At 43.1% G+C, this 27,307-nt stretch overlaps 1 protein-coding gene and 1 long non-coding RNA gene across 2 annotated transcripts; one reads left to right on the top strand and one right to left on the bottom strand.

Annotated features, from left to right (window-relative positions):
- Positions 1 to 4,222: 4,222 nt before the first annotated feature.
- On the bottom strand, positions 4,223 to 19,678 carry LOC110501893 (neurexophilin-2). Its single transcript, XM_021579749.3, has 3 exons — positions 19,523 to 19,678; positions 19,123 to 19,262; positions 4,223 to 10,980 (listed from the first exon to the last, which is right to left on the bottom strand). Exons 2-3 carry the CDS (start codon positions 19,165 to 19,167, stop codon positions 10,183 to 10,185), a joined length of 843 nt encoding a protein of 280 aa, XP_021435424.1. The 5' UTR covers positions 19,168 to 19,262; positions 19,523 to 19,678; the 3' UTR covers positions 4,223 to 10,182.
- Positions 19,679 to 19,937: 259 nt separating this feature from the next.
- Positions 19,938 to 22,609, top strand: LOC149972924 (uncharacterized). Its single transcript, XR_016490752.1, has 2 exons — positions 19,938 to 20,065; positions 20,466 to 22,609. It is a non-coding gene; the product is annotated as an uncharacterized LOC149972924 (long non-coding RNA).
- Positions 22,610 to 27,307: the final 4,698 nt, after the last annotated feature.

A 27,307-nucleotide genomic window follows, 5' to 3' on the forward strand; every position in this document is an offset into this window, starting at 1 on the left:
CTTCGTAAAAGGGGGAAACGAAGCGGTCTTCTGGTCAGGCTCCGGAGAAGAGCACATCGCGCGCCACTCCCTAGCATTCTACTCGCCAATGTCCAGTCCCTTGACAACAAGGTTGATGAAATCCGAGCAAGGGTAGCATTCCAGAGGGACATCAGAGACTGTAACGTTCTTTGCTTCATGGAAACATGGCTCACTGGAAAGACGCTATCGGAGTCGGGGGCGTATGCTTCATGGTTAACGAGACGTGGTGTGGCCACAACAACATACAGGAACTCAAGTCCTTCTGTTCACCTGATTTAGAATTCCTCACAATCAAATGTCGACCGCATTATCTACCAAGGGGATTCTCTTCGATTATAATCACAGCCGTATATATTCCCCCCCAAGCAGACACATCGATGGCTCTGAACGAACTTTATTTGACTCTTTGCAAACTGGAATCCATATATCCTGTGGCTGCATTCATTGTAGCTGGGGATTTTAACAAGGCTAATCTGAAAACAAGACTCCCTAAATTGTATCAGCATATCGATTGCACAACCAGGGCTGGAAAAACCTTGGATCATTGCTATTCTAACTTCCGCGACGCATATAAGGCCCTGCCCCGCTCTCCTTTCGGAAAAGCTGGCCACGACTCAATTTTGTTGATCCCTGCCTACAGACAGAAACTAAAACAAGAAGCTCCCGCGCTGAGATCTGTTCAACACTGGTCCGACCAATCTGATTCCACACTCCAAGACTGCTTCCATCACGTGGACTGGGATATGTTTCGTATTGCATCAAACAACAACATTGACGAATACGCTGATTCGCTGATTAGAGACAAAGTAGAATCTCAATTCAACGGCCCAGACACAAGAGGTATGTGGCAGGGTCTACAGTCAATCACGGATTACAAAAAGAAAGCCAGCCCCGTCACGGACCAGGATGTCTTGCTCCCAGGCAGACTAAATAACTTTTTTGCCCGCTTTGAGGACAATACAGTGCCACTGACACGGCCTGCAACCAAAACATGCAGACTCTCCTTCACTGCAGCCGACTCGAGGAAAACATTTAAACGCGTTAACCCTCGCAAGGCTGCCGGCCCAGACAGCATCCCCACCTCAGAGCATGCGCAGACCAGCTGGCTGGTGTGTTTACGGACATATTCAATCAATCCCTATCCCAGTCTGTTGTTCCCACATGCTTCAAGAGGGCCACCATTGTTCCTGTTCCCAAGAAAGCTAAGGTAACTGAGCTAAACGACTACCGCCCCGTAGCACTCACTTCCGTCATCATGAAGTGCTTTGAGAGACTAGTCAAGGACCATATCACCTCCACCCTACCTGACACCCTAGACCCACTCCAATTTGCTTACCGCCCAAATAGGTCCACAGACGATGCAATCTCAACCACACTGCACACTGCCCTAACCCATCTGGACAAGAGGAATACCTATGTGAGAATGCTGTTCATCGACTACAGCTCGGCATTTAACACCATAGTGCCCTCCAAGCTCGTCATCAAGCTCAAGACCCTGGGTCTCGACCCCGCCCTGTGCAACTGGGTACTGGACTTCCTGACGGGCCGCCCCCAGGTGGTGAGGGTAGGCAACAACATCTCCACCCCGCTGATCCTCAACACTTTGGCCCCACAAGGGTGCGTTCTGAGCCCTCTCCTGTACTCCCTGTTCACCCACGACTGTGTGGCCACGCACGCCTCCAACTCAATCATCAAGTTTGCGGACGACACAACAGTGGTAGGCTTGATTACCAACAACGACGAGACGGCCTACAGAGAGGAGGTGAGGGCCCTCTGAGTGTGGTGTCAGGAAAATAACCTCACACTCAATGTCAACAACACTAAGGAGATGATTGTGGACTTCAGGAAACAGCAGAGGGAACACCCCCCTATCCACATCGATGGAACAGTAGTGGAGAGGGTAGTAAGTTTTAAGTTCCTCGGCGTACACATCACAGACAAACTGAATTGCTCCACCCACACAGACAGCATCGTGAAGAAGGCGCAGCAGAGCCTCTTCAACCTCAGGAGGCTGAAGAAATTTGGCTTGTCACCAAAAGCACTTACAAACTTCTACAGATGCACAATCGAGAGCATCCTGTCGGGCTGTATCACCGCCTGGTACGGCAACTGCTCCGCCCACAACCGTAAGGCTCTCCAGAGGGTAGTGAGGTCTGCACAACGCATCACCGGGGGCAAACTACCTGCCCTCCAGGACACCTACACCACCCAATGTCACAGGAAGGCCATAAAGATCATCAAGGACAACAACCACCCGAGCCACTGCCTGTTCATCCCGCTATCATCCAGAAGGCGAGGTCAGTACAGGTGCATCAAAGCTGGGACCGAGAGACTGAAAAACAGCTTCTATCTCAAGGCCATCAGACTGTTAAACAGCCACCACTAACATTGAGTGGCTGCTGCCAACACACTGACTCAACTCCAGCCACTTTAATAATGGGAATTGATGGGAAATTATGTAAAATATATCACTAGCCACTTTAAACAATGCTACCTAATATAATGTTTACATACCCTACATTATTCATCTCATATGTATACGTATATACTGTACTCTATATAATCTATTGCATCTTTATGTAATACATGTATCACTAGCCACTTTAACTATGCCACTTTGTTTACATACTCATCTCATATGTATTTACTGCACTCAATACCATCTACTGTATCTTGCCTATGCCGCTCTGTACCTTCACTCATTCATATATCTTTATGTACATATTCTTTATCCCCTTACACTTGTGTCTATAAGGTAGTAGTTTTGGAATTGTTAGCTAGATTACTTGTTGGTTATTACTGCATTGTCGGAACTAGAAGCACAAGCATTTCGCTACACTCGCATTAACATCTGCTAACCATGTGTATGTGACAAATAAAATTTGATTAGATTTTTAGTGCTAATATTTAGTCTAACATATCGATATTGAATATTACGTTTTTATCTTAAGGTGCCCTACATAACTACTGCTCAGTGTGTTGGCTCCAGTGTGTTGGCTGCGCAGTGTGTTGGCGGCTCTGGTGTGTTGGCTCCGGTGTGTTGGCTGCAAATCAAATCAAATCAAATCAAAATCAAATCAAATCAAAAATCAAATAAAATACATTTATAAAGCCCTTCGTACATCAGCTGATATCTCAAAGTGCTGTACAGAAACCCAGCCTAAAATCCCAAACAGCAAGCAATGCAGGTGTAGAAGCACGGTGGCTAGGAAAAACTCCAAAACCTAGGAAGAAACCTAGAGAGGAACCAGGCTATGTGGGGTGGCCAGTCTTCTTCTGGCTGTGCCGGGTGGAGATTATAACAGAACATGGCCAAGATGTTCAAATGTTCATAAATGACCAGCATGGTCGAATAATAATAAGGCAGAACAGTTGAAACTGGAGCAGCAGCACGGCCAGGTGGACTGGGGACAGCAAGGAGTCATCATGTCAGGTAGTCCTAAGGCATGGTCCTAGGGCTCAGGTCCTCCGAGAGAGTGAAAGAGAGAATTAGAGAGAGCACACTTAAATTCACACAGGACACCGAATAGGACAGGAGAAGTACTCCAGATATAACAAACTGACCCTAGCCCCCCGACACATAAACTACTGCAGCATAAATACTGGAGGCTCAGACAGTGTGTTGGCTGCACAGTGTGTTGGCTGCGCAGTGTGTTGGCTGCGCAGTGTGTTGGCTGTGAGGTGTGTTGGCTGCGCAGTGTGTTGGCTCTGCTGTGTTGGCTGCGATGTGTGTTGGCTGTGCTGTCTGAGACGAATCAGATCATCCTGATGGAAGATATAATGTCTGGAGTTCATCACACCTTTCTTCTGGACACCTATTTATAGCAAATAAAATAAAACATACACCATTGCTAGAAATCATCATAGTTTACAGTAAGCAGAAAAATAACCAATTCCACCTCATTCCGTGTGCTAAATTCATGTTTAATGTCATAAAAACCTAAATAGATTTTAAGGTATGTAATTTTTATAAAACAATCCTTTAAAGTAAATATTTAACATTTGACTTACACTATATCCTATTTTCTATCTTACATAACAATAACTAGAAACAAGATGACGCAGAAAAACAAATAATAACTAATAATGTTATCTCCGCAGTAAATAACATGTGACTATGTCTACTTGATATTGCTGCCAAACACAAACTAAGGAACAATTCATATCTATATTTATGAAAGATAAAAAGAAATGGACATAATTTATTGTACATATATTTTATATCTTTACTGAACACACTTTGCATTGCACAAAGGATTAGAACTAAAAGATTAACATAGATTAATTTAGATTTAGTTTGCTCATTATAATACACTTCTTGTCATTTGTATAATGTTAGAGATTCATTTACAGTTTTTTAGACTCAACCAACATGTCTTTGATTCCAGTGATTGACATCGGGTGCCTTGCAAAAGTACTCATAACCCTTGGATTTTTTCACATTTTATTGTTACAAAGTGGGATTAAAATGCATTTAATTGTAATTTTTTTTGTCAGCAGTCAACACAAAATATTCTGTAAAGTCAAAGTGAAAGACTTATTTTTAAGCTCCATGAATGTTAGAAACACATTTGGCAGTGATTACAGCTGGGTCAGTCTCCAAAAGCTGTCTTTCTGGTACATCTGCCCCTGTCACACCCTCTACTTCTCACTTTCTGGGTAAGTTTCCAAGAGCTTCGCACACCTGGATTGTGCAATAATAATTGTGCCCGTTATTCTTTTCCTAATTCTTCAAATCTTGCCATAGATTTTTAAGCAGAATTAAGTCAAAACTGTAACTTGGCCAATATTCACTGACTTCTTACTAAGCAACTCCAGTCTATATTTGGCCTTCTGTTTTAGGTTATTGTCCTGCTGCAAGATTAATTTCTCTCCCAGTGTCTGGTGGAAAGCTGACCGAAGCAGGTTTTCCTGTAGGATTTTGCCTGTGCTTAGCTCTATTCCATTTATTTTTATCCTAAAAACTCCCTTGTCCTTGCCAAAGACAAGCATACCCATAACATAATGCAAACACAACCATGTTTGAAAATAAGGAGGCAGTTACTCAGTGTTGGATTTGTATTTAGGCCAAAAAATGAATCCCTTTGCCTTGTTTTTTGTTGTTACATTATTACTTTAGTGCCTTGAAACAAAACATATTTTGGAATATATATATCTTTTTTTGTATTCTTATTTTCTGTTCCTCAGTTTTCTCATCGCAGCCATCGAACTCTAACTGTTTTAAAATCACCAATGGCCTCATGGTAACATCCCTGAGCAGTTTCACTCCTGTCCTGCAGCTCAGTTCAGAAGTCCAACTTTATCTGTGATGTGTCTGAGTGGTTTAATACATAATACACAGAATAATAATTAACATGACCATGTTTAAAGAGATATTCAATGTCTGATTTATTGTTAGCCATTCACTGTGGTTCTTTATGAGGCTTTCCAAAATCTCCCTGGTTTTTGTAGTTGAATCTGTGCTTGAAATTCAATAGTTGACTAAGGGACCTTACAGATGTATGTATGGGAGACAGAGGAAGGGTTAGCCATTCACTACTAGACTAAGGGACCTTACAGATGTATGTATGGAGGACAGAGGAAGGGTTAGCCATTCACTACTAGACTAAGGGACCTTACAGATGTATGTATGGGGGACAGAGGAAGGGTTAGCCATTCAAAAATCATGTCAACCCCTATGATTTCACACAGAGTTAGTCCATGTGATTTGCTAAGACAAATTTTACTCCTGAACTAATTTAGGCCAGAACAAAGGGGCTGAAAACTTACTTAACATATATTTAGTTATCACATTTTTATTACACTTTGACAGACTGTTTTGAGTAGATTGTTGACAATGAAATACATTTTAATCTCACATTGTAACACAAAATGTGAAGAAATCGAGGGGTCTAAATACTTTTGCCACGCACTGTACATTACATGAGGTGATAGAATCCCAGAGCCTTTATCCTTCTGCCTTGGAGGCAGTCTAGTGTGTGAAGAGGAAAAGCAACATTTATGCAGCGGACAGAGTACCATCTGTCTTTATTATTGTCAGTGTTTTGAGAGTTTGGGGAAATAACTCTCAAGGGCATGTGTGTCCTTGAGAGCAGAACTGTAACATCAGTACTACCCCATACACCTCATGTCATATCTCACAATATCGCCAGTTTATCTCTGCTCCATGATCACTGTCATGTTGTCATTCCAGAAAATAAGTATTTTAACTTGGAGTGTTTGATCATTCCCCTCTCTAACAAATGTTAATGGAATACATTAGCGTGTCTAGTTTGAGAAACAGATGCCTCAAGTCCTCAACTGTCTGTTTCTCAAACTAGACACTCTGATGTACTTGTCCTCTTGCTCAGTGGGGCCTCCCACTCCTCTTTCTTTTCTGGTTAGGCGCCAGTTTGCACCGTTCTGTGAAGGGAATAGGAAACAGCATTGTACGAGATCTTCAGTTTCTTGGCAAGTTCTCGCCTTCATTTCTCAGAACAAGAATAGACTTGTTTCTGGCCATTTTGAGCCTGTAATCGAACGCACAAATGCTGATGCTCCAGATACACAACTAGTCTAAAGGCAGCCAGTTTTATTGCTTCTTTAATCAGAAGAACAGTTTTCAGCTGTGCTAACATAATTGCAAAAGGATTTTCTAATGATCAATTAGCCTTTTAAAATGATAAACTTGGATTAGCTAACACAACGTGCCATTGGAACACAGGAGTGATGGTTGCTGATAATGTGCCTCTGTTCCATTAAAAATCTGCAGTTTCCAGCTACAATAGTCATTTACAACATTAACCATGTCTACACTGTATTTCTGATCAATTTGATGTTATGTTAATGGACAAAAATATGTGCTTTTCTTTCAAAAACAAGGACATTTCTAAGTGACCAAAACTTTTGAACTGTATATCTGTCCTGTACCTGTACCTGTTATCAGACACCTCTCCCATAACTCCTGTACCTTCTATTGTTATCAGACACCTCTCCCATAACTCCTGTATCTTCTATTGTTATCAGAAACCTCTCCCATAACTCCTGTACCTTCTATTGTTATCAGAGACACCTCTCCTATAACTCCTGTATCTTCTATTGTTATCAGACACCTCTCCTATAACTCCTGTACCTTCTATTGTTATCAGACACCTCTCCTATAACTCCTGTATCTTCTATTGTTATCAGAAACCTCTCCCATAACTCCTGTACCTTCTATTGTTATCAGACACCTTTCCTATAACTCCTGTACCTTCTATTGTTATCAGACACCTCTCCTATAACTCCTGTACCTTCTATTGTTATCAGACACCTCTCCTATAACTCCTTTATCTTCTATTGTTATCAGACACCTCTCCCATAACTCCTGTATCTTATATTGTTTTCAGACTCCTCTCCTATATCTTCTATTGTTATCAGACACCTCTCCCATAACTCCTGTATCTTCTATTGTTATCAGACCACTCTCCTATAACTCATGTTGTTATATACAGTTGAAGTTGGAAGTTTACATGTCCTTGGAGGTTGGAGTCATTAAAACTAATTTTTCAACCACTCCACAAATTTCTTGTTAACTAACTATAGTTTTGGCAAGTCGGTTAGGACATCTACTTTGTGCATGACACAAGTAATTTTTCCAACAATTGTTTACAGACAGACAGATTATTTCACTTATAATTCACTGTATCACAATTCCAGTGGGTCAGAAGTGTACATACACTAAATTGACTGTGCATTTAAACAGCTTGGAAAATTCCAGAAAATTATGCCATGGCTTTAGAAGCTTCTGATAGGCTAATTGACATAATTTGAGTCAATTTTAGGTGTACCTGTGGATGTATTTCAAGGACAACCTTCAAACTCTTTGCTTGACATCATGGGAAAAAAAATTAAAATCAGCCAAGACCTCAGAAAACAATTGTTTACCTCCACAAGTCTGGTTCATCCTTGGGAGCAATCTCCAAATGCCTGAAGGTACCACGTTCATCTGTACAAACAATAGTACACAAGTATAAACACCATGGGACCATGCAGCCGTCATACTGCACAGGAAGGAGACGCGTTCTGTCTCCTAGAGATTAACGTACTTTGGTGCGAAAATTGCAAATCAATCCCAGCACAACATCAAAGGACCTTGTGAAGATGCTGGAGGAAACAGGTACAAAAGTATCTATAGCCACAGTAAAACGAGTCCTATATAGACATAACCTGAAAGGTCAATCAGCAAAGAAAAGCCACTGCTCCAAAACTGACATTAAAAATCCAGACTATGGTTTGCAACTTCATATGGGGACAAAGATCGTACTTTTTGGAGAAATGTCCTCTAGTCTGATGAAACAAAAATAGAACTGATTGGCCGTAATGACCATCGTTATGTTTGGAGGGAAAAGGGGGAGGTTTGCAAGCCGAAGAACACCATCCCAACTGTGAAGCACGAGAGTAGCAGCATCATGTTGTGGGGGTGCTTTGCTGCAGGAGGGACTGGTGCACTTCACAAAATAGATGGCTTCATGAGGACAATGATGTGGATATATTGAAGCAACATCTCAAGACATCAGTCAGGAAGTTAAAGCTTGGTCGCAAATGGGTCTTCCAAATGGACAATGACACCAAGCATACTTCCAAAGTTGTGGCAAAATGGCTTAAGGACAACAAAGTCAAGGTATTGGAGTGGCCGTCAATCCTATAGAAAATTTGTGGGCAGAACTTAGAGTGTGTGCGAGCAAGGAGGTCTTACAAACCTGACTCAGGTCAAAATTCACCCGACTTAGTGCGGGAAGCTTGTGGAAGGATATCCGAAACGTTTGACCCAAGTTAAACAATTTAAAGGCAATGCTATCAAAAACTAATTGAGTGTCTGTAAACTTCTGACCTACTGGAATGTGATGAAATAAATGAAAGCTGAAATAAATCACTCTAATATTATTCTGACATTTCACATTCTTAAAATAAAGTGGTGATCCTAACTGACCTAAGACGGGGAATTTTTACTAGGAGTAAATGTCAGGAATTGTGAAAAACTGAGTTTGGCTAAGGTGTATGTAAATTTCAACTGTATATGTGATTAAAATGTGATTTGAGAAGTGATTTGACATTGACATTGTTGTACAGATCTGCAGGGTGTCATGTAGTAGTGAGAGTCTATGGTCTACCCCATTACCACACACCTGGACTGTTCTAATGGACTGGGATTTACTAAGAACACATTGTGGGGATGAGGAGGAGGAACAGAAGAATTGGCTTGGCCAATCGAACCAGGGTTGGTCATATTGTGGTCAAACTAACAGAACGGTCGGCTAGGGTTGGTCATATTGTGGATAAACTAACAGAACGGTCCGATAGGGTTGGTCATATTGTGGTCAAACTAACAGAATGGTCGACCAGGGTTGGTCATATTGTGGTCAAACTAACAGAATGGTCGACCAGGGTTGGCCATATTGTGGTCAAACTAACAGAACGGTCGGCCAGGGTTGGTCATATTGTGGTCAAACTAACAGAACGTTCGGCCAGGGTTGGTCATATTGTATTAAAACTAAGAGAATGGTAGGCCATATTGTGGTCAAACTAACAGAACGGTTGGCCCCAACGGTCAACCGGAACAGAAGCAGGGTTGGTTATAAACTTTTTCTTTTCAAAAGTCAAACAGGGTTGGTCATACTTGGTCAAACTAACAGGTACATGCTACAGACGGGATCAGCCAGTGGAGGAGTAGGGAGTGTCATTATGGTAGTTGTAGTCCGGCAGACCTTCAGCCAGTGGAGGAGTAGGGAGTGTCATTATGGTAGTTGCAGACCTTCAGCCAGTGGAGGAGTAGGGAGTGTCATTATGGTAGTTGTAGTCCGGCAGACCTTCAGCCAGTGAGGAGTAGGGAGTGTCATTATGGTAGTTGTAGTCCGGCAGACCTTCAGCCAGTGGAGGAGTAGGGAGTGTCATTATGGTAGTTGTAGTCCGGCAGACCTTCAGCCAGTGGAAGAGTAGGGAGTGTCATTATGGTAGCTGTAGTCCAGGGCAGACCTTCAGCCAGTGGAAGAGTAGGGAGTGTCATTATGGTAGCTGTAGTCTCGCAGACCTTCAGCCAGTAGAGGAGTAGGGAGTGTCATTATGGTAGTTGTAGTCCGGGCAGACCTTCAGCCAGTGGAGGAGTAGGGAGTGTCCTTATGGTAGTTGTAGTCCGGCAGACCTTCAGCCAGTGGAAGAGTAGGGAGTGTCACTATGGTAGTTGTAGTCCGGGCAGACCTTCTGCGCCAGTTTGTAGTCCACACTGTAGAAGGCGATGTAGATGCAGATGACTTTAAAGGGCTTAGAGCAGAGCCAGGAAACGTGGCTCTGTGTCTGTTCCTGGTAACACACCTTGGAGGAGTCGAAGCTGCACAGAGCCGTCTTCTTGTTGCGGTCGGTCTTCTCATACTCGATACGACAGTTGAAAGCTTTAGAGTCTTTGGTCTCCAGTGTGGAATGCTGAGATATCTCAAAATCCACCACTTTAGACGGCGGCACCAGACTCACCGACACGTTCCCCAGGCCAGTGGAGTTATGGCGGAAGTAAACACTGAACGTTCCGTTACCGTGGTCCACGATCTTCCCGGTGATCAGCAGGTTGAGTTTGACAGTCTTAATGTTGGAATGGAAGTCTCCCCAGCCAAACATCTTCTTAAACTTGCCTGTCTTGATGATGGGTCGTCGCTTGGTTCTTGCCTGGCTGGCCTGAACATCTGTCTGGTTGGATAACCAATCCCAGAAGTCCTCCATGCTCTCTAGGTATGTCATCTCCCTGATGGGGTTGCGTTTAAGGCTGGGGGTCCCGACGGACCCGGGGGCTCCAGGGACCCCCCTAGCGAACAGCCTCAGGGGCTTGAGAACTCTGGGATTGGCCCCGGCTCCGCTGGGGGAGAACTCCTCCTCATGGTCCCCCTCCCCCCACTCTATCAGCTCTGTCTCTGCTGCTGTTTGGAACTGCTGTTTGGCTTTCCTGCACCACACCTACAGAGAAACAAAGAAAAAGACACACAGAGGGAAAGGTTAGAGGACATGAACTCTGCCATATTATTCCAGATAGCATAGTAACTGGATGCATACAGATGTAGGATCTTAATTTGATCACTCTTTTGTTGCTGAGAATTTTCCTGAAGAGCAGGAAATGCAAACGTAGTGTATTTTAGTTTTTAAAAAGATTCAAAAGTTTATATCCTTAAAAAATACAGGAAATCCAATTTTTAACTCCACTGCCCCTTTAATCAAGCAGCTGACCTATTACGTGAAACTTTAGTTCTGAGCGTCAGTATCATCAAGATGGTGCCGACAGAGAGGGCTGCCTCGCTTCTAATCCTTAGGAAACTTTGCAGTATTTCATTTTTTAGAACTTATTTCTTACATTGTTAGCCCAGAAAATCTTAAGTGTTTTTATATACAGCCGGGAAGAACTATTGGATATCAGCAGCACGACCAGGAATACGACTTTCCCGAAGCGTATCCTTTGTCCGAACCACCCAGGGCATTTGAACTGATTCCAGAGGCTGACCCAAAACAACATTGCCAGGGAGAAGAGGAAGACAGAGCGGTCTTCTGGTCAGACTTCAGAGGCTTGTACACCACCCACCGCTTCCGAGTATATTACTCACTAATGTCCAGTCTCTAGATAACAAGGTCGATGAAATGAGGGCAAGGGTTGCTTTCCAGAGAGACATCAGGGGTTGTAACATACTCTGTTTCACGGAAACATGGCTCTCTCGGTATGTATATGCTGTTGGAGTCTGTACAGCCACCTAGATTCTTTGTGCATCGCGCCGACAGGAATAAACATCTCTCTGGGAAGAAGAAGGGCAGGGGTATATGTTTCATGATTAACGACTCGTGGTGTAATTGTAACAACATACAGGAACTCAAGTCCCTCTGTTCACCTGACCAAGAATTCCTCACAATCAAAATCCGACCGTATTATCTTCCAAGAAAATTATCTTCGGTTATTGTCACAGCCATGTATATCCCCCCTCAAGCTGATACCACGATGGCCCTCAAGGAACTTCACTGGACTTTATGCAAACTGGAAACCATATATCCTGAGGCTGCATTTATTGTAGCTGGGGATTTTAACAAGGCAAATTTGAGAACAAGGATACTGAAATTCTATCAACATATCAACTGTAGCACTCGCGCTGGAAAAATACTGGATCACTGCTACTCTAACTTCCTCAATGCATACAAGGTCCTCCCCACCCTCCTTTCGGCATATCTGAACACGACTCCATTTTGCTCCTACCTTCCTATAGGCAGAAACTCAAACAGGAAGTAGCCGTGCTAAGGACTATTCAACTTTGGTCTGACCAATCGGAATCCACGGTTCAAGGTTGTTTTGATCAAGCGGACTGGAATATGTTCCGGGTTGCATCAGAGAATAATATTGATGTAAATCAAATCAAAATCAAATAAAAGATCAAATCAAATCAAATGTATTTGTCACATACACATGGTTAGCAGATGTTAATGCAAGTGTAGCGAAATGCTTGTGCTTCTAGTTCCGACAATGCAGTAATAACCAATGAGTAATCTAACTAACAATTCCAAAACTACCACCTTATACACACAAGTGTAAAGGGATAAAGAATATGTACATAAAGACATATGAATGAGTGATGGTACAGAGCGGCATAGGCAAGATGCAGTAGATGGTATCAAGTACAGTATATACATATGAGATGAGTAATGTAGGGTATGTAAACAAAGTGGCATAGTTTAAAGTGGCTAGTGATACATGTGTTACATAAAGATGCAGTAGATGATATAGAGTACAGTATATACGTATACATATGAGTTGAATAATGTAGGGTATGTAAACATTATATTAAGTAGCATTGTTTAAAGTGGCTAGTGATATATTTTACATCAATTCCCATTATTAAAGTGGCTGGAGTTGAGTCAGTGTGTTGGCAGCAGCCACTCAATGTTAGTGGTGGCTGTTTAACAGTCTGATGGCCTTGAGATAGAAGCTGTTTTTCAGTCTCTCGGTCCCAGCTTTGATGCACCTGTACTGACCTCGCCTTCTGGATGATAGCGGGGTGAACAGGCAGTGGCTCGGGTGGTTGTTGTCCTTGATGATCTTTATGGCCTTCCTGTGACATCGGGTGGTGTAGGTGTCCTGGAGGGCAGGTAGTTTGCCCCCGGTGATGCGTTGTGCAGACCTCACTACCCTCTGGAGAGCCTTACGGTTGTGGGCGGAGCAGTTGCCGTACCAGGCGGTGATACAGCCCGACAGGATGCTCTCGATTGTGCATCTGTAGAAGCTTTTGGTGACAAGCCAAATTTCTTCAGCCTCCTGAGGTTGAAGAGGCACTGCTGCGCCTTCTTCACAATGCTGTCTGTGTGGGTGGACGATGCTGTCTGTGATGTGTACACAGAGGAACTTAAAACTTACTACCCTCTCCACTACTGTCCCATCGATGTGGATAGGGGGGTGTTCCCTCTGCTGTTTCCTGAAGTCCACAATCATCTCCTTAGTTTTGTTGACGTTGAGTGTGAGGTTATTTTCCTGACACCACACTCAGAGGGCCCTCACCTCCTCTCTGTAGGCCGTCTCGTCGTTGTTGGTAATCAAGCCTACCACTGTAGTGTCGTCGCAAACTTGATGATTGAGTTGGAGGCGTGCGTGGCCATGCAGTCGTGGGTGAACAGGGAGTACAGGAGAGGGCTCAGAACGCACCCTTGTGGGGCCCCAGTGTTGAGGATCAGCGGGGTGGAGATGTTGTTACCTACCCTCACCACCTGGGGGCGGCCCGTCAGGAAGTCCAGTACCCAGTTGCACAGGTCTGTTCAATGCTGGTCCGACCAATCTGATTCCAAAGCTCCAAGACTGCTTCCATCACGTGGACTGGGATATGTTGCGTCAAACAACAACATTGACGAATACGCTGATTCGTTGAGTGAGTTTATAAGGAAGTGTATAGGAGATGTTGTCACTACTGTGACCATTAAAAGGAACACCAGCCACGTCACCGACACCAACATCTTGCTTCCAGACAAACTAAACACCTCGCCCGCTTTGAGGAAAATACAGTTCCACCGATGCAGCCCGCTACCAAGGACTGTGGGCTCTCCTTCTCCGTGGCCGACGTGAGTAAGACATTTAAACATGTTAACCCTCACAAGGCTGCTGGCCCAGATGGCATCCCCAGCCGCGTCCTCAGAGCATGCACAGAACAGCTGGCTGAAGTGTTTACGGACATGTTCAATCTCTCCCTATCCAAGTCTACTGTCCCCATATGCTTCAGTATGGCCACCATTGTTCCTGTACCCAAGAATGCAAAGGTAACTGAACTAAATGACTATCGCCCCGTAGCACTCACATCATGAAGTGCTTTGAGACTAGTCAAGGATCATATCACCTCCACCTTACCTATCAGTTTGATGTTCCTCTGCGTATACATTACTAACAAACTGAAATGGTCCACCCACACAGACTGTGGTGAAGAAGGCTCAACAGCACCTCTTCAACCTCAGGAGGTGGAAGAAATGTGGCTTGTCACCTAAAAACCCTTACAAATGTTTACAGATGCACAATTGAGAACATCCTGTCGGGCTGTATCACCACCTGGTACGGCAACTGCACCGCCCTCAACCTCAAGGCTCTCCAAAGGGTGGTGCGGTCTGCACAACGCTACTTACCTGCCCTCCAGGACACCTACAGCACCCAATGTCACAGGAAGGCCAAAAAGATAATCAAGGACAACAACCACCCGAGCCACTGCCTGTTCACCCCGCTACCAGAAGGCGAGGTCAGTACAGGTGCATCCAACCCGGTGATCGAGAGACTGAAAAACAGCTTCTATCTCAAGGCCATTAGACTGTTAGACAGCCATCACTAACACAGAGACGCTGCTGCCTACATACAGACTTGAAATCATTGGCCACTTTAATGAATTGATCACTAGTCACTTTAATAATGCCACTTTAATAATGGTTGCATATCTTGCATTACTCATCTCATATGTATATACTGTATTTTATACCATCTTGCCTATGCCGCGCTGTCATTATTCATCCATATATTTATATATTCTTATTCCATTCCTTTACTTAGATTTGTGTGTATTAGGTAGTTGTTGTGGAATTGTTAGATGACTTGTTAGATATTGCTGCACTGTCGAAACTAGAAGCACAAGCATTTCGCTACACTTGCAATAACATCTGCTAACCGTGTGTATGTGACCAATACATTTTGATTCAATTTGATTTGAGAGCGCTCAGGACCTCAGGCTGGGACGAAGATTCCCCTTCCAACAGGATAACAACCCGAAGCACACAGCCAGACAACGCAGGAGTGGCTTCGGGACATCCAGATCAAACATCTTTGGAGAAGCCTGAAAACTGAAAATAGCTGTGCAGCAATGCTCCCCATCCAACCTGACAGAGCTTGAGAGGATCTGCAGAGAAGAATGGGAAGAACTCCCCAAATACAGGTGTGCCATGCTTGTAGCATCATACCCAAGAAGACTCCAGGCTTAAATATCTGCCAAAGGTGCTTTAACAAAGTACTGAGTAAAGGATCTGAATTCTTATGAAAATGTGATTTCATTTTTTTTATATACATTTGCAAAAATTTCAAAAAATCTGTTTTTGCTTTGTCATTATGGGTGTAGATTGATGAGGGAAACGTTTGTTTTTTTAATCAATTTTAGAATAAGGCTGTAACGTAATAAAATGTGGAAAAAGTCAAGGGGTCCGAATACTTTCTGAATGCACTGTACATATGTATATTGAGAAGAGTGTGGGGCCTAGGGTTGAGCCTTGGTGTACTCCCTTGGTGACAGGCAGTAGCTGAGATAGCAGATGTTCGGACTTTAAACATTGCACTCTTTGAGAGGGGTAGTTTGCAAACCAGGCCAAAGGTCCCTCAGAGACACCAATACTCCTTAGCCGGCCCACAAGAATGAAATGGTGTACTGTATCAGAAGCTTTGGCCAAGTCAATAAAAATAGCAGCACAACATTGCTTAGAATCAAGGGCAATGGTGACATCATTAAGGACCTTTAAGGTTGCAGTGATACATCCATAACCTGAGCAGAAACCAGATTGCATACCAGAGAGAATACTATAGACATCAAGAAAGCCAGTCAGCTGATTATTGGCAAGTTTTTCCAACACTTTTGATAAACAGGGAAAAATAGAAATAGGCCTATGACAATTAGGATCAGCTTTATCTCCCCTTTAAATAAAGGACGAACCGTGGCTGCCTTCCAAGCAATGGGAACCTCCCCAGAAAGGAGAGATCGGTTAAAAGGTTGGAGATAGGCTTGGCGATGATATGGGCAACCTTAAAGAAGGAAGGGTTTAAACCATCTGACCCAGATATTTTGGAGAGGGTCAAGTTTCAGGAGCTCCTTAATCACCTCATACTCAGTGACTGCCTGCAGGGAGAATCTTTGTAGCAGTGCACAGGAAAAAGAGAGAGAAGCATCAGGGACAGTCGCATTAGAATGGGTGCGAGATGAGGAAATGTTGGATAGGCAAGGAGGCATGGAATCCTGACTTAATGAAGTGGTGATTAAAGAGCTCAGCCATGTGCTTCTTGTCAGTAACAACCACATCATCAACTTCTAGGGACATGGGCAGCTGTGAGGAGGAGGATTTATTCTCCAGGTCTTTCAACGTTATCCAGAACTTCTTGGGGTTAGACCCACAGAGAGAGAACTGCTCCTTAAAGTAACTAACTTTAGCCTTCTGGATAGCCTGAGTGCACGTATTTCTCATTTGCCTGAACGAGAGCCAGTCAGACTGAGTATGCGTGTGCCGAGCCTTTCGCAAAATGCAATTCTTGAGGTGGAGTAACTCTGCAAGATCACGGTCGAACCAGGGGCTGAACCTGTTTTTAATTCTCATTTTATTCATGGGGGTGTGTTAACAATACCACTGAAAATATAAAAAAAAGAAGGTCCAAGCGTCTTCGACAGAGGGGATCAAGGTGATTCTATACCATTTTATAGAGGCCAGTTCATGAGGGAAGGCTGGCTCAGTAAAGTTTTTTAGCAAGCGTCTATGACAATTCAGGACAGGTCGTTTCACTGAGCAGCCATTACGAACACAGGCTGTAAAAACAGTGATCAAGGTCATTCCAGAAAACACCAGACTGATACCTGTTAGGATTGTTTGTGAGGATAACATCAAGAAGAGTAGCCTTTTCTGGGTGTTAAAAATATACCTTGTGGGATTGGTAATAATCTGAGAACGATGTATGGTGTCCCATTGCTTTAGGACTTGGTTAGGAAAGCAAAGGCTAGCTTTTTTAAACAGACATTTGCATCCTGTAGCACAAACTCCAAAACGTTCTGGGACACTGCTAAGTCCATGGAGAATAAGAGCTCCTCCTCCCAGCTGCCCACTCCACTGAGGCTTGGTAACACTGTCACCACCGATAATCGAGAATTTCAATAAGCATTTTTCTACGGCTGGCCATGCTTTCCACCTGGCTACCCCTACCCCGGTCAACAGCTCTGCACCCCCCACATCAACTTGCCCAAGCCTCCCCATTTCTCCTTCACCCAAATCCAGATAGCGGATGTTCTTAAAGAGCGGCAAAATCTGGACCCCTATAAATCAGCCGGGCTAGACAATCTGGACCCTCTCTTTCTAAAATGATTCCCGCAATTGTTGCAACCCCTATTACGAGCATGTTCAACCTCGCTTTCGTATCGTCTGAGATTCCCAAAGATTGGAAAGCTGCTGCCGTCATCCCCCTCTTCAAAGGGGGAGACACTCCAGACCCAAACTGTTACATGGATTCAAAATGGTAGGTGATCTGTTTGTTAACTTGGCTTTCGAAGACCTTAGAAAGGCAGGGTCGGATAGATATAGGTCTGTAACAGTTATATAGCATGTTATATAGCATGTTAATGTAGACCATGCCTGTCCCCATAGCTCTGCTATATATGTTCATGTAGACCGTGCCTGTCCCCATAGCTCTGCTATATATGTTCATGTGGACCATGCCTGTCCCCATAGCTCTGCGATATATGTTCATGTGGACCATGCCTGTCCCCATAGCTCTGCTATATATGTTCATGTAGACTATGCCTGTTCCCATAGCTCTGCTATATATGTTCATGTGGACCATGCCTGTCCCCATAGGTCTGCTATGTGAAATTCAACTTTATCGATACAGATTAATTCCAACCATTTATAAATAATGACAGTTATAATTGTAATTGTATTAAATATACTTCTACTGTATAGCCTATACTCATCCTGAATGTGTTATTTCTCTATAGCACAGTCACAGTGGCGCCAGTCTTTATTTCTCTATAGCACAGTCACAGTGGCGCCAGTCTTTATTTATCTATAGCACAGTCACAGTGGGGCCAGTCTTTATTTCTCTATAGCACAGTCACAGTGGGGCCAGTCTTTATTTCTCTATAGCACAGTCACAGTGGCGCCAGTCTTTATTTATCTATAGCACAGTTACAGTGGGGCCAGTCTTTATTTCTCTATAGCACAGTCACAGTGTGGCTAGTCTTTATTTCTCTATAGCACAGTCACAGTGGGGCCAGTCTTTATTTCTCTATAGCACAGTCACAGTGGGGCCAGTCTTTATTTCTCTATAGCACAGTCACAGTGGGGCCAGTCTTTATTTCTCTATAGCACAGTCACAGTGTGGCCAGTCTTTATTTCTCTATAGCACAGTCACAGTGTGGCCAGTCTTTATTTCTCTATAGCACAGTCACAGTGGGGCCAGTCTTTATTCCTCTATAGCACAGTCACAGTGGGGCCAGTCTTTATTTCTCTATAGCACAGTCACAGTGGGGGCAGTCTTTATTTTTCTATATGAATACATTGAATAGAGACTTTTTTATTTTGGAGGTGGTGTGTAAAAACATTGTCAAGTATGCTTTAAAATAATGTACTGATTTGAAACTTAACTCCTATTTAATGTCACCTGCATGAACATATTTTTTATGTATTTGCCATGTCTTGCAAAGTGTTTTGACAGTTGATTTATTTAGCAGATAAATCATACTAATCAGATCCTAAACTATCTTTGAAAAGATTGCATTAAATTAACAAAATAATGTAATTTGTGACTGTAGGCTATTCCTCATACCCGAGAAAAAACAGTTTAGTTTATATTAAAGAACTCACATGATATAGGAGGAAAATGAACAGGAATGATCTTGGTGTTTTCATGGTTGTTCTCTGCTCTCAGACTTTATTTAGGATGAATGGCCATGGAATCCCCTTCGGAATGTTTTGGGAAAAGAGGATGCCATTGCTGCCATCAGCTGTGGAGGATACACAGACAAACACTTTGTAGATATAGAATCATAATATCATTAAACCACATGGCATTTCATATGTATCCCGGCATTACTGTCAATCATAACGTTCATGGTATAATAAGCACAAACACTAAAGTATTCTGAGTTTGAATGCTTATGCTTATAAATACATTTTGAGTAAAAATATGCTTGCAATATTTGTTGTAAACTGTGTATGAATAAGCTACATGCATTACTATAAAGACATTAAAATTGCACCTTACCTTTTTCTCAATGCAGTAGGCTAGGCTCTCTCCGTCAGTTCGGAACAGACAGTGAATCCATCCTCTCCATGCACTTCGGGCAAGCAGTCTCCTCAGTCACCACAGTGCTCAGACTTAACTGGGTTTATTGTTCTGAAGCAGAAACCTATTTTCTATCTGGGAAAAAACAGAGAATTCTGCCCAAATACATTTCCAGTGACTGTATTCAGTGTCTTGATTGAGACAAATCAGCCTTAAAGCCGATTTGCATCTGCTTAAAAGAAATATATGTATATATATATTTGCCCAAGCAGCAATGTCATAATGCCATTACACATTGTCTTGGTGAAATTATGTTTTTCAGCAGAGAACAACCCGGTGTTGCACTGAAGAACCTAGAACCTACTTACTACTGCAATCTGGAGTGCGCGGTTTGTGGATATGCTCTCCTCTGTAGTTGTCACAATGTACTATCTGCCCCATGTTCCGAGGTTCGCTCTGCTGTCTGAGTGCATGGAGAGAAAAAGGTCTCCCTTTGAAGTCTACCTAGGAGGAATTGAGCATGTAAGGAGCTAGATGTCATGGTTCTCAACTTCTGTTTAGGATCATATCAATTTCTTTAACCATTAACCCATTCAGTTGCTGCATGTATGGCTATTTACTTCTGTTTTCATATTTTTTTAACTAGGCAAGTCAGTTAAGCATTTTCACCTAAAATGACATAGCCACATCTAAATGCCTGTAGCTCAGGACCTAAAGCAAGGATATGCATTTTCTTGATACTATTTGAAAGGAAAAGCTTTGAAGTTTGTGGAAATGTGAATGGAATGTAGGAGAATATAACACATGAGATCTGGTAAAAGATAATACAAAGATAAAAAAATATATGTTTTTTTGTTTTTTTTGTACCGTCATGATGACACATTTGATTCAGATCACTAATAAAACTCCTGCCATATTCCAGAACCCCTGCCATATTCCAGAACTCCTGCCATATTCCAGAACTCATGACATATTCCAAATCCAGAAGTGGCCTATATGAGAACAATATCTCAACCACTTAAAGGTTTGTAACTGTTGTAACAGTTAGCCCGTCTGCCCATTATATTGTCGGTCCAGGCTATTTCAGATAACATCAGAATAGTTGGACCAACACATTACTGTGGCCAGTATGTTTTACATATTTACCTGATGTCTTTTGGAAGTCTGTCTCATGTCAGACACAATGATCTAAATAATAGTGAGGTCTTCGTTCAAACACACTATGATCTATGAACCACTGAGATATACTGTAGTTATGAATATACTGCATGATCAAACCAGATATTGGTGTGTCTTCTGCACCACCATGTGGTATAGTAAAGCAGTTGGTTTGTAGTATATCATTATACCATCCCACCAATAGATGGCGGAGTAGACTTGGCAGTGTCTGGTTTGGACTGCTGATAAGGAAACATGGGAGAAGAGGGGAATATTATGTAGATCCTTCATGTACCATCATGGAAAAAGGAAAGCGATAGAAAACTATAGTCAGATCTCCTGTGGATCTGTAAGGATGGAGTCTGTCAAGTTTGGGTGTTTTCAGGTTAAGGCTCAAATTAATCTAAACATTTTTTTTTCATAATATTCTCAGAGAATTTGTCTCTCACGAGCCAACCCTACCTTCCAACCACAGGGGAACAAGGACCATATAGACAATCCACTATCCACTACTACTATAGTTTGATAGAAAGTCATCTGTAGAGAATCTATCTGGACCATCCAGACTACCCAGACCACCAGGACCATCCAGACAACCCAGAACACCAGGACCACCCGGACCATCCAGACTACCCGGACCATCCAGACTACCCGGACCATCCAGGCTACCCGGACCATCCAGACTACACAGAACATACAGATAACTCCAGACCACCCAGACTACACAGACCATCCAGACTACCCAGACCATACAGATCACCCAGACCATACAGATCATCCAGACTACCCAAACCACCAAACCATCCAGACTACCCAAACAATCCAGACTATCCAGACTACCCAGACTACCCAGGCCATACAAATCAAATGTATTTATATGGCCCTTCTTACATCAGCTGATAAATCAAAGTGCTGTACAGATACCCGGCCTAAAACATCAAACAGCAAGCAATGCATGTGTAGAAGCACAATGGCTAGGAAAAACTGCCTAGAAAGGCCAAAACCTAGGAAGAAACTTAGAGAGGAACCAGGCTATGAGGGGTGGCCAGTCCTCCTCTGGCTGTGCCGGGTGGAGATTATAACAGAACATGGCCAAGATGTTAAATGACCAGCATGGTCAAATAATTGTAATCACAGTGAACAAGTCAGGGTTTCATTGCTGCAGGCAGAACAGTTGAAACTGGAGCAGCAGCACGGCCAGGTGGACTGGGGACAACAAGAAGTCATCATGCCAGGTAGTCCTGAGGCATGGTCCTAGGGCTCAGTTCCTCTGAAAAAGAGAATGAAAGAAAGAGAGAATTAGAGAGATCATACTTAAATTCACACAGGGCACCGGATAAGACAGGAGAAATAGTCCAGATATAACAGACTGACCCTAGCCCCCCGACACAAACTACTGCAGCATAAATGCTGGAGGCTGAGACAGGAGGGGTCAGGACACACTGTGGCCCCGTCCGATGATACCCCCGGACAGGGCCAAACAGGCAGGGAATAACCCCACCCACTTTGCCAAAGCACAGCCCCCACACCACTAGAGGGATATCTTCAACCACCAACTTACCATCCTGAGAAAAGGCAGAGTATAGCCCACAAAGATCTCCGCCACGGCACAACCCAAGGGGGGGGCGCCAACCCAGATAGGAAGACCACATCAGTGACTCAACCCACTCAAGTGACGCACCCTTCCTAGGGACGGCATGGAAGAGCACCAGTAAGCCAGTGACTCAGCCCCTGTAATAGGGTTAGAGGCAGAGAATCCCAGTGGAGAGAGGGGAACTGGCCAGGCAGAGACAGCAAGGGCGGTTCGTTGCTCCAGTGCCTTTCCGTTCACCTTCACACTCCTGGGCCAGACTACACTCAATCATAGGACCTACTGAAGAGATCTTCAATAAAGACTTAAAAGGTTGAGACTGAGTCTGCGTCTCTTACATGGGTAGGCAGACCATTCCATAGAAATGGAGCTCTATAGGAGAAAGCCCTGCCTCCAGCAGTTTGCTTAGAAATTCTAGGGACAATTAGGAGGCCTGCGGCTTGTGACCGTAGAGTACGTGTAGGTATGTACTGCAGGACAAAATCGGAAAGACAGGTAGGAGCAAGCCCATGTAATGCTTTGTAGGTTAGCAGTAAAACCTTGAAATCAGCCCTTGCCTTATTAACAGGAAGCCAGTGTAGGGAGGCTAGCACTGGAGTAATATGATCACATTTTTTGGTTCTAGTCAGGATTCTAGCAGCCGTGTTTAGCACTAACTGAAGATTATGTAGTGCTTTATCCGGGTAGCCGGAGAGTAGAGCATTGCAGTAGTCTAACCTAGAAGTGACAAAAGCACTGATTAATTTTTCTGCATAATTTCTGGACAGAAAACGTCTGATTTTTTTGCAATGTTTAGTAGACGGAAAAAAGCTGTCCTTGAAACAGTATTGATATGTTCTTCAAAAGAGAGATCAGGGTCCAGAGTAACGCCGAGGTCCTTCACAGTTTTATTTGAGACGACTGTACAACCATCAAGATTAATTGTCAGATTCAACAGAAGATCTCTTTGTATCTTGGGACCTAAAACAAGCATCTCTGTTTTGTCCGTGTTTAAAAGTAGAAAGTTTGCAGCCATCCACTTCCAAATGTCGTAACACAGGCTTCCAGCGAGGGCAATTTTGGGGCTTCACCATGTTTCATTGAAATGTACAGCTGTGTGTCATCCGCATATCAATGAAAGTTAACATTATGTTTTCGAATGACATCCCCAAGAGGTAAAATATATAGTGAAAACAATAGTGGTCCTAAAACAGAATCTTGAGGAACACCAAAATGTACAGTTCATTTGTCAGAGGACAAACCATTCACAGAGACAAACTGATATTTTTCAGACAGATAAGAGCTAAACCAGGCCAGAACTTGTCCGTGTAGACCAATTTGGGTTTCCAATCTTTCCAAAAGAATGTGGTGATCGATGGTATCAAAAGCAGCACTAAGGTCTAGGAGCACGAGGACAGATGCAGAGCCTCGGTCTGACACCATTAAAGGTAATTTACCACCTTAAAACCTCTACTGACACCCCATCCCGCATGCGGGAGCGTAATCATCGCCTGACACTAATTAGCATAACGCAACCGACATAAATATCCCTAGAAAATATTCCTATTCATGAAAATCACAAATGAAATATATTGAGACACAGCTTAGCCTTTTGTCATCTCAGATTTTCAAAATATGCTTTACAGCCAAAGCTAGACAAGCATTTGTGTAAGTTTATCGATAGCCTAGCATAGCATAGGATTTTGTCCAGCTAGCAGCAGGTAACTTGGTCACGTAAATCAGAAAAGCAATCAAATTAAATCGTTTACCTTTGATGAGCTTCGGATGTTTTCACTCACGAGACTCCCAGTTAGATAGCAAATGTCCCTTTTTTCCCAAAATATTATTTTTGTAGGCGAAATAGCTCCATTTGTTCTTCACGTTTGGTTGAGAAATCGCCCGGAAATTGCAGTCACGAAAACTGCGAAAAATATTCCAAATTAGTTCCATAATATCGACAGAAACATTGGAAACGTTGTTTATAATCAATCCTCAAGATGTTTTTCAAATATCTATTCGATAATATATCCATCGGGACAATTCGTTTTTCAGTAGGACCGATTGGAGTAATTTGTAACCTCTGTATTTTACACGAGAATCTCTCTGGGGGCATCAGGTGACCACTTGCGCAATGTAGCCGCCTACGGCTATTCTTCAACATAAATGCGTAAAACTACGTCACAATGCTGTAGACACCTTGGGGAATACGTAGAAAGCGTAATCTGGTTGATAGCACATTCACTGCTCAATAGGGACTCATTGGAACGCAGCGCTTTCAAAACATGGGGCACATCCGGATTGGATTTTTCTCAGGCTTTCGCCTGCAACATCAGTTCTGTTATACTCACAGACAATATTTTTACAGTTTTGGAAACGTTAGAGTGTTTTCTATCCTCCTTTTTCTAAAATGTTTGAGAGGAATGAGAGATTCGATATAGGCCGATAGTTTTTCTATATTTTCTGGGTCAAGGTTTGGCTTTTTCAAGAGTGGCTTTATTACTGCCACTTTTAGTGAGTTTGATACAAATCCGTGGATTTTGAGATGTTTATTATGTTCAACATAGGAGGGCCAAGCACAGGAAGCAGCTATTTCAGTAGTTTAGTTGGAATAGGGTCCAGTATGCAGCTTGAAGGTTTAGAGGCCATGATTATTTTCATCATTGTGTCAAGAGATATAGTATTAAAACACTTGAGTGTCTCCCTTGATCCTAGGTCCTGGCAGAGTTGTGCAGACTTAGGACACCTTAACTTTGAAGGAATACGCAGATTTAAAGAGGAGTCCATAATTTGCTTTCTAATAATCATGATCTTTTCTTCAAAGAAGTTCATACATTTATTACTGCTGAAGTGAAAGCCATCCTCTCTTGGGGAATGCTGCTTTTTAGTTAGCTTTGAGACAGAATCAAAAATACATTTCGGATTGTTCTTTCCTCAATTAAGTTGGACAAATAGGATGATCGAGCAGCAGTGAGGGCTCTTCGATACTACACGGTACTGTCTTTCCAAGCTAGTCGGAAGATTTCCAGTTTGGTGTGGCGCCATTTCCGTTCCAATTTTCTGGAAGCTTGCTTCAGAGCTCGGGTATTTTCTGTATACCAGGGTGTTAGTTTCTTATGAGAAATGTTTTTAGTTTTTAGGGGTGCAACTGCATCTAGGGTATTGCGCAAGGTTAAATTGAGTTCCTCAGTTAGGTGGTTTACTGATTTTTGTCCTCTGACATTCCTTGGGTAGGCAGAGGGAGTCTGGAAGGGCATCAAGGAATCTTTGGGTTCTCTGAGAATTTATAGCACGACTTTTGATGCTCCTTGGTTGGGGTCTGAGCAGATTATTTGTTGCGATTGCAAACGTAATAAAATGGTGGTCCGATAGTCCAGGATTATGTGGAAAAACATTAAAATACACAACATTCATTCCATGGGACAAAACTAGGTCCAGAGTATGACTGTGGCAGTGAGTAGGTCCGGAGACATGTTGGACAAAACCCACTGAGTCGATGATGGCTCCGAAAGCCTTTTGGAGTGGGTCTGTGGATTTTTCCATGTAAATATTAAAGTCACCAAAAAGTTGAATATTATCTGCTATGACTACAAGGTCTGATAGGAATTCAGGGAACTCAGTGAGGAATGCTGTATATGGCCCCGGAGGCCTGTAAACAGTAGCTATAAAAAGTGATTAAGTAGGCTGCATAGATTATATGACTAGAAGCTCAAATGACGAAAACGTCTGTTTTTTTTTTTGTAAATTTAAATTTAATATCGTAAATGTTAGCAACACCTCCGCCTTTGCGGGATGCGCAGGGGATATGGTCACAAGTGTAACCAGGAGGTGAGGCCTCATGTAACACAGTAAATTCATCAGGCTTAAACCATGTTTCAGTCAGGCCAATCACATCAAGATTATGATCAGTGATTAGTTCATTGACTATAACTGCCTTGGAAGTGAGGGATCTAACATCTAACATCTAACATTTGAAACATCTTTCAACAATGGCAGGAATGGAGGTGGTCTTAATTCTAGTGAGATTGCTAAGGCGAACACCGCCATGTTTAGTGTTGCCCAACCTAGGTCGAGGCACAGACAAGGTCTCAATGGGGATAGCTGAGCTGACTACACGAACTGTGCTAGTGGCAGACTACGCTAAGCTGGCAGGCAGGCTAACAGCCTGCTACCTGGCCTGGACAATATTTCATTGCGGAGCTAGGGGAGTTAGAGCCCTATCTATGTTCGTTGATAAGATGAGAGCACCCCTCCAGCTAGGATGGAGTCCATCACTCCTCAACAGGCCAGGCTTGGTCCTGTTTGTGGGTGAGTCCCAGAAAGAGTACCAATTATCTACAAATTCTATATTTTGGGAGTGGCAGAAAAACGTTTTCAACCAGCGATTGAGTTGTAAGACTGGTGTAGAGCTCATCACTCCCCTAACTAGGAATGGCCAGAGACAATTACTTGATGCCGACACATCTTTCTAGCTGACCATACAGACCATCCAGACTATCAAAACTACCCAGACTACCCAGATTATCCAAACCATCCAGATCATAAAGACAATCCAGACAACCAAGACCATCCAGACAACCAAAAACATCAAGACTACCAAACCATCCAGACCATCCAGACAGCCCAGAACCAGACCATCCAGACTATCCAAACAATCCAGACTATCTAGAATACCCAGATCATCCAGACTACACAGACCATCCAGACTAAAAAAAACATCCTGACCATGCAGACTATCCAGACTATCCAGAATACCCAGACCATCCAGACTACTCAGACCATCCAGACAACCCAGACCATCCAGACTACCCAGACCATCCAGACTACCCAAACCATCCAGACTACCCAAACCATCCAGACTATGCAAACAACCCAAACCATCAAGACTACCCGAACCATCCAAACTACCCAGACCATACAAACTAAAAAAACATCCAGATCATCCAGACTGCCCAGACTATCCAAACAATCCAGACCATCCAGACTACACAGACCATCCAGACAAAAAAAAAACATCCTGACCATGCAGACTATCCAGA

The sequence above is a fragment of the Oncorhynchus mykiss genome, chromosome 22 (assembly GCF_057628025.1).
Source record: "Oncorhynchus mykiss isolate SJ-2025 chromosome 22, ASM5762802v1, whole genome shotgun sequence".
NCBI lineage: Eukaryota > Metazoa > Chordata > Actinopteri > Salmoniformes > Salmonidae > Oncorhynchus > Oncorhynchus mykiss.